This window comes from Pseudopipra pipra, chromosome 4 (genome assembly GCF_036250125.1).
Source record: "Pseudopipra pipra isolate bDixPip1 chromosome 4, bDixPip1.hap1, whole genome shotgun sequence".
In the NCBI taxonomy this organism is placed as follows: domain Eukaryota; kingdom Metazoa; phylum Chordata; class Aves; order Passeriformes; family Pipridae; genus Pseudopipra; species Pseudopipra pipra.
The window spans coordinates 25430519-25445651 of NC_087552.1; the positions used below are offsets into that span (position 1 = coordinate 25430519).

The 15133-nt window shown below is 37.6% G+C and overlaps 1 protein-coding gene across 2 annotated transcripts in view; it reads left to right on the plus strand.

The window, feature by feature from the left end:
- Positions 1-6204: 6204 nt before the first annotated feature.
- BANK1 (B cell scaffold protein with ankyrin repeats 1) overlaps positions 6205-15133 on the plus strand; it is a 138078-nt gene continuing 129149 nt past the window's right edge. For both annotated transcript variants that reach the window (XR_010430056.1, XM_064652000.1), the window contains exon 1: positions 6205-6420. Coding sequence is in view for 1 of the 2 variants with exons in the window: in XM_064652000.1 (XP_064508070.1) it covers positions 6408-6420 (13 nt within the window). In the remaining variant the exon portion in view is untranslated. The remainder of the gene's footprint in view (positions 6421-15133) is intronic.

Sequence of the window (15133 nt, forward strand, 5' to 3'; positions counted from 1 at the left end):
GACTCCAGACCAAGTGATTTTTTGAGATAAAAACATCAGCTACGCACCATTTTTTATTTCACAAGTTTTTCTTTATCATATTTTAAAGAACTGCTCCAGATATGTTCATTAGCATCATTCCTCCTCTCAAATCCTTCCCCAGTCTGAGGTTTCCTTACAAGCAAGTCCAGTCTTTTAAGTCTGGATGGGTAATTGCAGTTTCCTGTCTGAATTGCCTCACTCCTTTCTTCAATTCTTTTGTGAAGGACTGGCTTCAGTTTCTTCAGATCTTTTAAGTCAGTAAGAGGAAAAAAGATGTTGAGAAAAAAAATCTATCGCATTTTTCAGCCATTCTAAGAAAAAAAAAGCTTTAAAGAAGTCCTGCAAAACCACAAGCTCAGGTAACTATGAAAAAGAACTGTATCTCAGCAAGTAGTTAGCTGCAGGCAAATGGCAATGTAATGTATGCTGAAATTGCTTCTGCAATGGGAACTGTTAGATTTTCTCATTAGTTGAAAAGCAAAATGTTGGCAAATTAGACTGTAATTTCAGCAAAAATCTCTTAGGTCACGTGGCCTATTTCTTCTATTCTGACAGGATTGAGCTGTTCATTTTGAACATGTTCATGTTGTTTTCTACAACCTATTTTTTCAGTAACTCCAATTAAAAAGTGAGTAAGGACATTCCAGTGAAAGGTTCTTTATCATCCTTTTGCCACCTGACAACTTGTCTTTGAAAACTACCACAAAGTACTTGAACTTTGTGCTACTAAAAAATATTCCTTGATTGACATTTTATTTTTTTTTATACGGCTTCAATTGTATCTGAAAAGGAATTTCTTACTTGAAGAATAATGACTATAATCTGGACTAAACTAATTCTATGGTCAATGGTTAAAGGTATGAGCATTACTGAATTAACAGGCAGAGGCCCTAAATCAACATTGTTTTAACAAACCATTACATTACAATAATTACATTGTGAAAAATAACAAATAGTTCTCTTCAAATCAAATGTCAGGACTGGATAGTGTTATATAGATACTGAGAAGCAAATTATATCACCTCAGTTCTCTCAGGCCCACGAGATCAATAAGAAGCAAGTGCTGACTATTGGTCGGGAACTACACATCACCTTTTCTCTGCTTTCATTATTGGATATTTCTCTTTGCAATCCCAAACATCAGTCAATAGCCTCATTGGTTTTAGACTTTCACATGTTGCTACCATCCTATATAGTCATCTTAAAACAGTTTGCAATTTAGACATCTGCTATTATTCGAGAATGCAATTCAAGTGTTGCCCTCCCTTATCTTCCACATCATTCTTAACAATTAATTTTAGAGACAAGACAAGCATTACTCCTGTGTGGTTCAAGCAGTCACTACTTTGCTAGACATACTGGCAGATATTTTGCTAACTTGAAAAAAAAATTACAATATGAGAAAAAAGAAGAATGATGCATAGGAGGGTATATCCCTGGACCTTGAGGATAGTGAGGAGGGAAAAACCCTGATTTGCACCAGCCAAGAATGCAGCCCAAAGACAGTGAGTAATCTTGGTCTAGCAATCCGGCACATATGCATCACGTGATGCTTCCAGTGAAGCAAAGAAACACACTGGTATTGGGGTCTGAACTGACTTCAACAATTATTTATTGTCTTCCTGAAAACTCCTTTGTTTGTGTGTTGCATATGGTTAAGAAAACCAAGCTTTCATTTATGACCAAGCTTTACTTATAATCCATAAGCCACTCTGTTGTCTATTTAATCAATTCAATCTACTTTTTTTTAACATCCTGTTTGGCACTGCATTGTGTTATTTATTAGTGATGTAGTTCTTCGATACAGATTTTCTAATAAAGGTCATTTTGCTATATAGCATTATATTGGGGCATTGACTTTCTTACGCTGTAAACAGCATTTGAATTGGTTTCTAACCACAACATGATTAATTCAGTTTGTTACCACTGAAGGCTTAAATGTGGTAACCCAATTAATAGTTTTTTGTTAAACAAAATCTTGAGAATTAATGTGACCTGTACATGCATACCAAAACATAAAACAAAGTAACAGGTAACTGTGCATGAAATTATATTCCATATATAAGATGGGGGCAGGGGGAGGGAGGAGGGAAGAATTTTATTTCTGCTCTCTGTTATGCCTGTAAAAAAACTTTAGAAAATCCATGCAGATATATAATATGCCTGAAATTTCTTCAAAACTACATAAAACTCTGTTCTGACCACTGAGGATGCTACGGGAGGAAACAGATTTTTTTATATATATAAGAATGAACTTAGAGAATGACACAAATAATTTTCATGACATACTGGCGGTGCTTTTATGTTCCAGGCCACCTATTTTATATTCTCTTATGCTTCATCTGTGTCATTAACCAATTTAATCATAATGGTACTAAGGAAAGAAGCTATTAGATTTGCCTCACTTCACCCATTTTTCCCTTAACTGGCAGTGTTACTGTGTACAGTAACATTGTCTTTTGGAATCATGCTCCATTTTGGACCTGCTTTATTTTTATTTTAGTAGATGGGAATTTAAGTAACAAAAGGAAGGTCTCAAACACTATTTTCTTGCTTTCTGAAAGCTATCTTACAAACTGAATGGCACTCTATTCTTTTATACCTCTTCATAAGATTTAACCAATATTTATAAATGTATCATGTACTTAGTTTCTACTTTTTTCCACTAGACAAGAAGAGTGGACACTCAGCTAAATCCATGTTAATTCCTGTAGTAACATCAGATAGCAAAATGCAATATCTGTGTGCATGGACAGAAAAAACTAACATGACTACAAAGCATGAATCTAAAAGAACCCACTACATGCAAGCCTCTGCTAATATACAAAAACTAACAATATCATCTCACATGCAATATTTCCAACTGCTTATGTTAGCATTTATAGTGATATTATCTGTATTGCAGTATAACCTAGCAATGCTATGTGTGGATTTTACAATGAAAGCTGCAAGTAAAGTTGAGTTTGTAGTGAACAGTGAATAAACCTTTCAAGAAGACTTCAAGCTGTTTAACAGACAAAAAATTGTTCAAATTTTAGGAAACAAACATGTCATTTGTGTAGGAAATTATACTGGCAAGGTATAGAATATTAATTATATCCAAACAAGAAGCTGCTATTCCAACAATAGTGGTATATTCACAAAGGGAAAAACAGAAGCAGTATTAGCAAGAAATTAGTTTTGACAAGATCAGTGAGAATCCAAAGCTAAAAAGCATTACAGAAGTATATAATTATCCCCAAATTAGTGTTATGAATCTAAGATGTTTGAAGGTAAGATTATACTTCAAGTAAATTTATTAAAATTGAAGCTGAAATTCATACTGAGGACAGACAGACAACTTAAACACAATACTGGCATCATTCCCAAGATGTTTTTCATTATTTAACATGGATTTTTTTGTTTGTTTTCCCTCTAATATAGCCCTGCTTCATGACAAGGGCTGAGGTTGCTTAATAATTTAACTAGTTTTTCCTTGCCTAGAAATAGTGTATTCTTACATCTCCAGCATGAATTACAAATTCCTTGGCTTTGTGATATATACAAAGTGCAGTCATTAAGAGGTTGAAGAACTGGGGAAACATAATTCTTCTGCTGGACTTGTAGAGAAGACCTCAAAGTGACAGGCTTCACAGAAAACTTAATTTGTCAGCAGGAGTCTTCTGGCACTGGCAGTAATATCTAGTCATATGCAGACATTACTACACCAGAGAAAACCTTTGTGACTTGGCTGGCATAGGAAGCAGTATAAATTAATGGCACTAACCTCGCAGTTAGAAAATTCACCTGCTTTGTTCTTAGAAATAATTCTGCTGGGTGTAGGCCTCAGAATCCCCAATATTGCCTTGAGTTGCAAATAGTCAGAGACCAGCACCAGGCTCATCATTACCCTTGTTGTTCCCACCGTTGTCCTGGACAGGCCAGTATCACTGTCTCAAAAGCTGTGATGGCAGCATCATAAGTAAGGAAAAACCCGTGTTCAAGTGCACACTAGTTGAGCTCAGTAGCAAAAGCTCAGTTGGGTTCAGCTAAAAGCACAGACCCAGCAGACTCAGTCTAACCATCAGCAGACAGAGGCAAAAAGGCATACACCACAACAAACTGCATTACACCAAGCACGCCTTTAAACCACCACAATCCTTACCAAGTTTTACCCTACCCTAAACTGTGGTCCAATAACACAGCTCCTGCATTACCTTCCATCTCTGTCCTTCGTCTTCTCAGCAACCTGTCCCAGATGGCCTCCTTCCAGCTGCATCCGTGTCACCCTACACCTAGCACCATGCACACGTGGGATGAGAGCGCACATTCCGCCCATACCATTGCAAGCTTTCGTGCGTGCCTTGCGCGTTGACCAACACTTCAGCAAGGCCTCCATGTGGAGCAGAGCTTCTTGCTTTTCGATTCTGCCAAAGGCTTTTCTTTCTACGACTAGTAGAAGACTTCCTGGTAGAGCAAATTGTATTCTTCCTTTTAGGACTCATTTTCACAGTGTCGGCTTACTTTTCTTTCCACTCAAAATGTAAATAATTGGCCTATCACAATTCCATTTTGTCCCTCATCCTAATATCCAGGGAAAGCTCCTAATTGTGTTTTGCTTTTACTGGAATGACAGAGTTCCAAGTTCCATTTTAGTTATTTTTATATTTAAATACATTTATATTTAATTATTGCTTTTCTTTTTATGAATTCTTAATTCTACAGTGAAGATCCTCACAGTTTAAACTGCTAAATCATCCCAACCACATCCAACCACATTATCTAACCATTTTATAAGAAGTAGCAATTATTATTGCCATGGAAAAATAGTCAGATATAGTATTTCCAAATGTTTTATCTTTGGCATATTCCAGCCTCCATTATATGACATCTCATTCATCCTGCACACAATTCAAGACTACTAACACTGTAATGCTGTGTTCCATGTGTCCAAAAATACAGTACTGGAATGAAGTATTACCTAGATATCTGTCACTTCAATGAATGAAACCTGAAGTGAAAAAATGAGAAGAAAGGGACAATGGGAGATATTCCAGGCTCTTCCTGATGGCACATGTAGACTGACGTGATTGGATCTAGTTTGGATTTTCCCTGCGTCTATGTAGCTAGACATTTCCTCTGTGTGATAGGCCAGGTCAAATCAGAAATTCACCAAAACTACCCATAGGCGAGCAAAAACAACTGAAAAAAACCCCAAAACATAACAAATAAAAACCCCCAAATATTTACCTGTATAATTACAGAAACAGCTCATGATGGTCCAGTTTTCTACATATTTCAGCTGGACATAGTCCCTGCAGCTTGTAAAGCCTTTACAGAAGTAGATCTCTGAAGTCCAGCCTTCTGCACATTTGTGGTTTGTGGCTGATTGCAAACTGTGAAGGTTTGTCACACTGAGGCATCTATAAAGTATGCCTCTATGTGTGGATTTTCCTTTCTCTAATACTGCTTGTATTCACTTTGCAGCCTTTGCTTCAATTCAGGCAGACTATCTTAATTTTGGACACTCACATTCCTGAAACTGGTACTTAGTAAATTCATCTTTTGAGATCCTTAAAAGCTTTGACAAATTTCACTAAAATCAGCCCAAAAGCATTATAATTCAGGTAGGGAAGGTGAACACAGGAGTTCAGATGGGCAAGAAGCACACACCTATGCTTGAATTGCAGTTCGAAAAGCTTTGCTTCCTTTGGAAACTAACTTATTTCAGGCAGTACTTGCAGTTTTCCTGTAATCCTATTTTATGGGGCAACTCCGGCTCCTTGTGGGGGTCTGGCCTTTATTTTGAACTCAAAAGATGCTACCTTGATTGATGTCCCCTGACTAAATTCGACGGCCAGTGCAGCAGTGAGCTGAAGTGTTCGCGGTCTCTCTCATGGGCCGCTTGTCTCGCTTTTTTTGGTTTTGATTTACTACTCTCTGCCACGCCAAAAAATAAATATATATCTTAATACTGTGGAGGAGCTAATCATACCGCACCAGAACACCTTCCCAAGCGGGTGTCACACTCTGGGGCATACCTCCCTGGTACCTTTCTTCCTCGGCGGGCTTTTCCACACAGGATGACCTGGTCTCTGCTGCAGCCTCACACCGAAACCCAGCGCTCTGCACAGCTGGGAAGGGTCGACTCGCTCCTCGTTTTCCCCCTACAGAAACAACTCGGGAGGCCGAGGGCTCGCACCGCGGGTACCGGGGCGATGCCGCGGTGTGTGGGTGTGTGTTCAGCGGGGGATATGGGTGGGGCCGAGCGGGCGGCGGAGCCCCACGGGCGGCGGCAGCTGGGGCGGGCTCCGCGCTTCTGTCCCGGTGGAGGCGACCGGCCGGGATAGCGGTCTCCGGCCGGGACATCGCGCTCCGGGCGAGGGAATAGCGGCGGCGGCGGAGCCATGCTCCCGGCAGGTCAGTGCGGGGCGGAGCGGGGTGCGAGGGCGGGGAGGCTGCCCCGCGTTGTTGTCCAAGGGTGGTGTTGGAGCGTGGAGAACCCTGCGTGGGGCGTTCTGCGCTTTGCCATGAAGAAGCCGGGTGCTTAGTGGGCGCGCACCCTGTGAGCGTGCCTGGTCCAAAACATTTTTGGTTTTTTTCTCCCTTGGGTGTTTCCACTCGTGTCACCTGTTTGCATGTTTTCATGACAAATTGTGCCAGAGCTTTTACTGACTGTATTATTGGCTGTTTACTGCTGTTCTTAGTACGTCAGGACAGTTTTAGATAACTTTTCCTTGAAAATAGCCCTCAAGTGCAAGCGGTGTCTAACAAGTCTTTGACAGTCTCGAAATACCGATGTAACTTTTCTGAAGAGGGGGAAGTCCGGCACCAAAAAGTTGGGAAGGGAAAGAATAAAAGTTGTATGAGCAATGTTAATTATGTCCTAAATGTATATCCACTCTGGGATAGTCTTAACTGGCTAATAATATGTTGTGTTATTAATTAAAAATTGATCATCTTTTTCCAGTCTTTCAGCTTTCGGTATGGGCTCCAGCCTACACTGTACAGCAAAACTGTGCTATGCTTTGCACAGAAATATTAATTTTCTTGTTCATGCTTTCATCAGTGTTTATTGCATTATCTGGATGTCTCAAAACTGTTAGTGTATATTTTGTTACTCTCTTGGTAGTATTGGGACGCATTATCCAATTGACTGATGGAAAAATTTTATGAAAAAGATAAAAGTACTTATGAAGGTCTCATGTAAATCAGAGGCAGTCCTTAATCTGAACCAGAAACCTGTGACTCCTTGTCTCTGTGCATGTTCTTCCCTGTCATGTTTCCTTATTCACAGAAATACTATGTATTTACTGCTCCCATTTTCTTCATGTGTCTTTGCAAGGCTCAACACCACAAATCAAACCAGTGACTGCAAAGCTGGGCACTCAGTAAGGAGGAAATGAAAGTTGTGCATGCAGGCACCAGAGCTTTCACTTGCGTGCAGCAAGGAGCTCAGTTCTATTTTTGTGATTCTTCTCTTAGTTGGGACAATATTTTATCCTCATTTTCTGAATGAGGAATCAAGAAAGAGAAGTCTGAAGGTCTGAGTTTGCAAAGGTGACTCAATGCTTTTGTCTGCTGTTCTGGTTCATCATTTAAAATCACTACTTCAGATGTCAAGACAGGTTTTTTTACAAAGTACCTTATATTTTGTATCAATTTATAACTTCTGAGTAAGTATATCAGTTATCAAGTGCAGCATTCTAATGACATTATCATTGCAAGTCATCTCTACCTACTACTTTCACTATACAGGTGAAAACATCAGGGAAGAAAGGCAAAGTGACTTTCCCAGCTGTTTTATAATAAGTTAGTTATAGATAAAATATCAAAACTCAATACCACTTTACTTTCTACCCAAGGCTGATTTTTTAAATGGGTGTGGTTATTTTACCAGTATCTAGCTTTTGATAGATAGGATTTTCTATTTAGACTCAACTTGCAGGCTTCCTTAAAGAAAAAACTCACACACATGAGCAAAACTACGTTTTACAGCATTTCTAAATATGCACGTACTATCCCAGTTATTAGGCAAACTGATATTTTCTAGATATGAACAGTCAGTTGTGTTCTGATAATCACAGAAGTTTGCTTAGTGATCATTCTGTATCAATGACAGTATATAACTGGGTGTGACCTGGGGACATCCACTTTAAAGTCTGGCTTTTGGTGAATAAAGGCAGTCAGATCCTGAGTATGCCTGCAAAATAGCTGGAGTAATTGCAGAGTAAGTATGTAAGAATACCAAAGAGGGATGGCTGGTTTCCCAGCTGCTCGCAGCCAGTTCCACACGTTGGCAGGGGAACAAGTAACTGTGGGCTCAGCCAGCCGAGAAGATGCCGGCCTTCTGCTGTCATCATTTGTCTCTGTCATTTTTTCATGTATTGCTCTGCCTAAGCCTCATCCACCTGCAACCTCCCTGCATAAACCTATCTCCTGCAGTTTTACCACATCACCAAACCTTTCTTTCCACAGTGTGAAGAGGTCTGTTTTCTCCTGGTGGAACACTAGCTGTGAGGTATTGAAGTTGCTTTAGGTGGATTGCCCAAGGCCTAGTCTAACTCAAATTTGAAAGCTGTTTGGGATGCTTGGTGGGAGAGACGGGCTTGTTACTTGCCAGTACTTTGTAGGACACCCTACCCTAGATGATCTTCTTTATTCTATTAAACATGCTGTAGCTGGTAAAGATAAAACACCAGTAATGCTGATTATCCTTGATGACATGTCTTCACTTGAGACAGGAGGCACTGATGGGATAACTTAATTGCTATGCTGTGTTTGAGTTATTACTCCTCTCCACACTCTTGAATGTAAATATCTTCATTGTGATCTTTCACTATATACTCTTTATTTACACGATGTACATTTCTGTGTCTCCAACTGCTGCTGGGGCAATGTTTACGTGTCATGTTCTGGGAGGGAATCTAGCCAGTGAATAAACAAAAGTAATACTGGATTTTTGTTTTTTCTCAAGAATTAGGGATTGCGTGAATTTTAGTAGCTTTAAAAATTTTTCAACTGCTTCACTTTTAGGGAAAAGAAAAGGTTTCAGATGATGTTTTGATTAAAAATCTGAGGGGTCTCATGGTGGAGTTTTAAAGCAGATTCAGCAATAAGTAAATAATATGAACATTAATATTACTACTAATAATGTATTAGTAATTTAAGTATCAAAGAAGTGAGAAGTACCTTATGATTAACACAAAGCTATCTATGTCTCTGGAAGTGTTGGGTTGCTCGTTCACATTCAGAAGTTGTTCCTAACAAGATGTTTGCCTTATGCAAATCCTCTCCTGTCTCCCTTCTGCTGCAAGCAGTAATTACTGAAGTTTGCATACAAGCAATTGACCACCCATATTTGAAAAATTGTATCAGTGAGGTCACGTTAATGGTGAAAGCAAGCAATGCTTTCAGTTTCTGAAAAGAACTTTTGTGTCCAGGGAATCAGAAGCCACAGTGTGACTGTTTTCCTATCTGTGTATCTCCTGAAGCTTATTATTGAGCGTTTGGTCAGCTTATATACTCTTTTATTTGCTTGAGGTAATAAAGAATGTTTTAGCTCCTCTAATAAGCTTAAGTGCCCTAATGCAAACAGCAGCGATAGTTTGTGATATAATTGTATCCTCCTGGGAGATCCAGTCATTTCTGGCTATCATTAAAAAAATAAAGCTGCCCTGACCTTTTGTATAAATTAAAATCAGAATATTACTATGTGAACTGTGATAAACAACTAGGTTTTGCTAAATTTAAACAAAAGTAGTAAGTTCAGAATGGTATTTTAAATAGTTTCTGAAACTGCCATGAAGGTAAGAAGGGACTCACAAATACCAAGGTCTAAATTTTAAATGGGATCTATTTCATGTGATGATATTGATGATTATTTAGTGTTTATTGGCTCCCTGCATAGTAAGAAAGCAAGGCTTTGTATTAAGCCAGAATGTATAATTTATGCTACTGCAGGACTGACAGTTAAAGCAAACTGGTCTTAGCAGTCCCTTTATTACTTTTTTCTTCAAAGTTTCTGTGAGTTTTTGTGTACAGTTAAATAAGAAAAGGCCTACACATGTTTGACATTGAGATAGTTCAAGCAGAGGTATCGCCGAGTTTGGAAAGCACCCTTTTGCATTCAGATCACATGCTTAACAGCTGTAAATGACTTGAAACTGTATACAGGTGTTTATAAATAGCTGCAGTCTGTGGCTAGGGTTCATTTCTTCTTGTAAGCTTAGGGGTGATGAGCAGTCATTTTTATATGACCAATTGCCAACTAATGAGCCTTCATTATGGCCAAGTACTACATACTATTAAAACCAAATTTACAACAGTAGGTATAATTCCTTCTAGTACTATTTTGAAGTCACTTCTGTGATAAATGAGAACTCACAACATATCCATGGGAAAGAGTTACTGCCTGAGTATAGTGTATTCGGAATATCAGTATTCAGTGATACTCAATTACTGCTTTTCATCAGAGAGCTAGCTTTACTAGTATACCATGTGAGCATTGATTCAGAGCATTCAAGTTCTGAAGTACACAGTAATGTTTATTGCTGTTAGAAAAGGAAAGCAAACTTCCACCTTCTTTGCTTTTAATTGGAAAGAAAAATAATTTCAAAGCCTATTCAACTTTTTTTTTTTTTTTTTTGCAATCTTTTTGATCATTTGTGCAGAATTTGGGCACAGTGGTGGTTTGCAATGTGCAACGCAGGGCTTAGCTTTCCTCTCCAGAGAAGTTCTTAGAGGATGCTTAGATGAGAAATGAGATGTTTTTACAAGCATGCATATGTTCCACATTCCCAGTGGTTGATGCAGTAGCAGGTTCCTCAAAACAGATAGCTCTCTAGCATATCCAGCTGTCTTGAGTACTACCACGTTTTTTTATTTCTACGGTTGAGATCTATGTATCAAGTAGCAATTCATCCTGCAGTGTTTCATTGTTGTTATTGATAAATACAATAGTAAAATAGGGAAATCAAAAAAGAAAAGCCAAAGAAAATGTTTGAAAAATTGTCAAAATTTCATTGGTGATCTCTCGGCATTTTAAATATTTCCCTTGCATGTGGTGTGATGTGCTTGTGTTTGTGAAAGTGTGTATGTATACATATAAAGATGTTCTCCAGAAAAGGGAACCGGAATTTTCATAACTTTTGTTGCTTCTGTTTAAGAAATAGAGAATTCATGTAAGAATGTGAAGCTGAAATGCGATACCTTTGTCAAGTTTCGGTTTTCTCTCTGTACATACTGGTAAACTTACTTCCAGTGAGTTGCTGAATCTTGCAGGTTTTCATAGCAGAAAAAAAGAATTGCAAATCTCTTTCACCTTTTTCACTATAAAGTTTTAGTAGATGTCTTTATTTCTTAATTCCTTTGTCTGTAAGAAAACTGTAACACTGAAGTCCATAGAGTCTTAGGGTCATAGATTAGTTTGCATTGGAAGGGACATTTAAAGGCCATCTTGTCCAACCCCCCTGCAATGAGCAGGGACATCCTCTGCTAGTTCAGGTTGCTCAGAGCCCCATCCAAGCTAACCTTGAATGTTTCCAGGGATGTGGCATCCACCACTTCTCTGGACAATCTGCTCCAGTGTTTTACCATCCTCACTGTAAAGACTTCTTCCTTATATCTAACGTAAATCAACCTCTTTTAGTTTAGAACCATTACCCCTTGTCCTATTGCAACAGGCCCTGCTAAAAAGTTTTTCCCCATCTGTCTTAGAGGTCACCTTCAAATACTGAAAGGCCTGCACATATTTCTTTCTCTTCTCTTTGCCCTGCTGATACGTGCTTTAGCATTTTCCTTGTTTTGCACGTGAGTTTGGGGTGAGGAATTTAGAAGCAATGACGAGACTGCATTCTTACAAGGTTCTTCATCTTGCTCTCTCTATTTAGCAAAACCTCTTAAAACCACAAGGAAAACATTCATTTCATCAGCCAAGTGACTTTTATGGCTGTGTCTGGTGTTTCTGCTGGAGTGTACCACAGCTTCTGTCCAGCCTACATCTTTGGGTTTCCTTTCTATGGAAACCAGCATCAGAAGAGAGGTTTTCCTGGATGTCTGAGTTTTACCCTCTCACCAAGCTAAGGTGCAACTGAATAGTGCAGCTGGATCTGGGAGCTAACACCTAATCCTAGATCACCTGCTCTAGACATGCATAAAAGAATTTTCTTACAAGAAATAAAGAGAATGTCAAAATTAAAGATAAACAACCCCACCCCTCCACCCCCAAACCTGAATGAAGTCCTGTCCCATATGGTTCAATTCGTGCCTAAACATACTTTACTCCCCATGTTTCTCAGTGTTGGGGACATGCCAGTTTCTGTCTGTGCTAGCTCCAGCAAGCTATTTTCCTGTCAAAATGTAATGACGTAATCATATTTTTACTCATTGTTTATTATTATCTGTGCTTCCAAATAAAAAACCAAACCAAAACAAAAAACAACCCAAAACTATATAATAATTTTTTTTTAGTTATTCTCTGCGTGTGGTGAATGTTAACTCATGAAGAATAAATAATTCAGGTTTGTTGACTGTAGTAAACAAAAAGTGGTGGGAGATGTGTTTTTCTTTTTTTAAAGAAATATCAGATTAGAGGTACAATTGAAAGAGTAAGCATTATTTATTTTCTAAAGGAAAATATTAAAAATTCTATAAGCTTTGGGAAAAACAGAACAATGTATGAAACAGCATTTAAAAATTAAACTTTTATGAAATTTAATAATATATGTTAAACATATCTTCACATAGTGAACTCTTTTGTTATTCATAATTTTCATTAATTTGTGAAACATTTACTGTTTAGATAGCTGAAAGGAAAAAGATATAGGATGACTGGAATGAATTGAACACAGACAATTTAGAGCCATTTGAGAACTGAAAATAAAAGACTCCATGTTAAGTAATGATAGTGTCCTTTGTAAAAATGAAAGGCTAAATACAGTACAGGCTTCAAAGCAGTTTAATGGTGATGTGATAGTGGGCATGAAATTAAAAGAAGCAGTACTTTTATCAGAACACCACAAAGGTGGGGTTCCTCTAATTTATTAAAAATTACTTAACTGAAAAGACTTAGGCACTTGCTTTTTGTGAAATTATAATATGCATGAGTGACATAAGTCAATTTTTTAAATTACCAAAACCATATGAACAACAAAGCACAGATATCTTCTCACTTTGATTCTCTTTCCTTTAAAAAATGTGAAATACAGTGGGAAAGTGGTAGATATGTAGTATTCTGTACAAACTTCTTCATCAAGTAGTGATTTCCCTAAGGTTTTGTTACTAAGATTTTTTTCAAAGTGTTTGCAATAGCATTCACATAATTCAGTTGTGACTGAAGCATGTGGTGCTGGCCAGGAGTGTGTGCTTGAGCAGATGGATAAAAAATCCCAAGAAGGTGGCCAATATATCTAATGGTGTAGAAGCACACTACTGGGTCTCCCCAGAAAAACTTCTTCCCTCTGAAAAATTACCATTTGATCGTTATTTTTCAAATGCCTTTTGTCTGATTGAGGGAACTGAAATAAATAATTCATGTGATTTATGCCTCAATTCACATTTATTTCAAAGCAAGGCCTTTCAGTAAACCAGATAGATGACAACATCTTTACCAGTGTCTAAGTAATTTTAACTGTGTCCGGAAAGTAAATTCTAGCAGCTTAATCTTATTTCTAATATCTAAAGGTAATTTGCATTTCAAATTCATCTGACTTTTATTTTTTTAAAGCTAGGCTGACATTATGAGAAAATTTAATAAAGATTGAATCGAATAATAGAAGTAGTCTTGCTTGGAAAGAATATTCCGTAGTATCTAGAAAATCTAATAAAAATGCATGAAACTCAATATACCTTTTTTCACACCCTGCCCCCCAAGATTTCTACTACTATATATTTCACAGTGTCTCCAGTAGCTGTAGTCTTCTTAGCTGTAAACTTGGAAAGCTAATTCCCCAGCTAGTGTATCTCAGAATAGCTGTAGGTAATCAACAAAGTCTTGTTGCTGAACACTATCAAAGGAAATTTTGCCAGTGTTTTTAATCAAAACTTTAAGGTTCTCATACTTGCATTCTGTTTTTGTACCTGGTTTGTAACACAATAATCTTATCATTAAGACTTCCAAATGTGTTTCTCTCCCTTATCAATTCTGTTCCCTGTTCAAGACTAACTATTTTAGAGGAGGACAAATCTAAGTTGCCCTTGAATGAAAGTCTGTAATGATTGAATTGGAGAAGAAATATTTTCAGTGAAAGTTTAAGCCAGATCCTACATTTAGCAGTTTGGAAACAGAAGAATTTTCTGCTTACAGAATACATTCAGGACTGTTTCACTTTAATTTTCTCGTAGTGCTCTTGCCAAGGTATTGTCAGTTGGTTTTCTAAAAGAGTTTAAAAACAGCTGTGTTTCACTGGCAAACTAGCAGCCTGTATTTCAACACTGATGCTTATAGAATTCATTAAAACAGCAATCCATGTTTTTGTATTTTAGCTTGCAAGTACATAGTGTATACCATAACTTTTGTACTCCCACACACTGTTAAGTCTATACTATTCGTTTTGGGTGACATGTATAATAATGAATAATATTCATTTTGTGTGCAACCTGTTCTTTAAAATATGCCTTAAATAACATCATAAAAATGCGGAACTATCCTTTCAAACTGTGACAACTCATTCATTGGATGTAACATTTCAGAGACTTCTGTAAAAAGCTAGTCCATTTTATCAGAAATCAAGGGTTGAACATTAACCATCCTTAAAATATTGTAAAAGTAAAATACACTATTTTATTTCTCTCACCACAATTATTTCACAGATGAGCACTGTAAAATTTAAATTACCAGAATGTACATACTCTCCCGTAAACAGCCTGTTTTGCTAGTAGACTGGAAAAGTTTTCACACTCATAGCAAAAAGCCAGTACTGGATAAATGATAGTTAAAAATCTAAGTCTTTATTGAAGTACTAGGAGTCTTAAGAGGAATATTTCCGAATTCAAGTTCCCCTCCTTTCATAGGTTTTTGTTTCTTACTGAAAGATTGTATTGATGAAAAGTCTTATAAGAGGTTTAAGCAACTGTTGTTTTTTTTGAAAGTTACTCTTGAACATGCTGTTTTCTTTGTGGATATTTCTGTTCT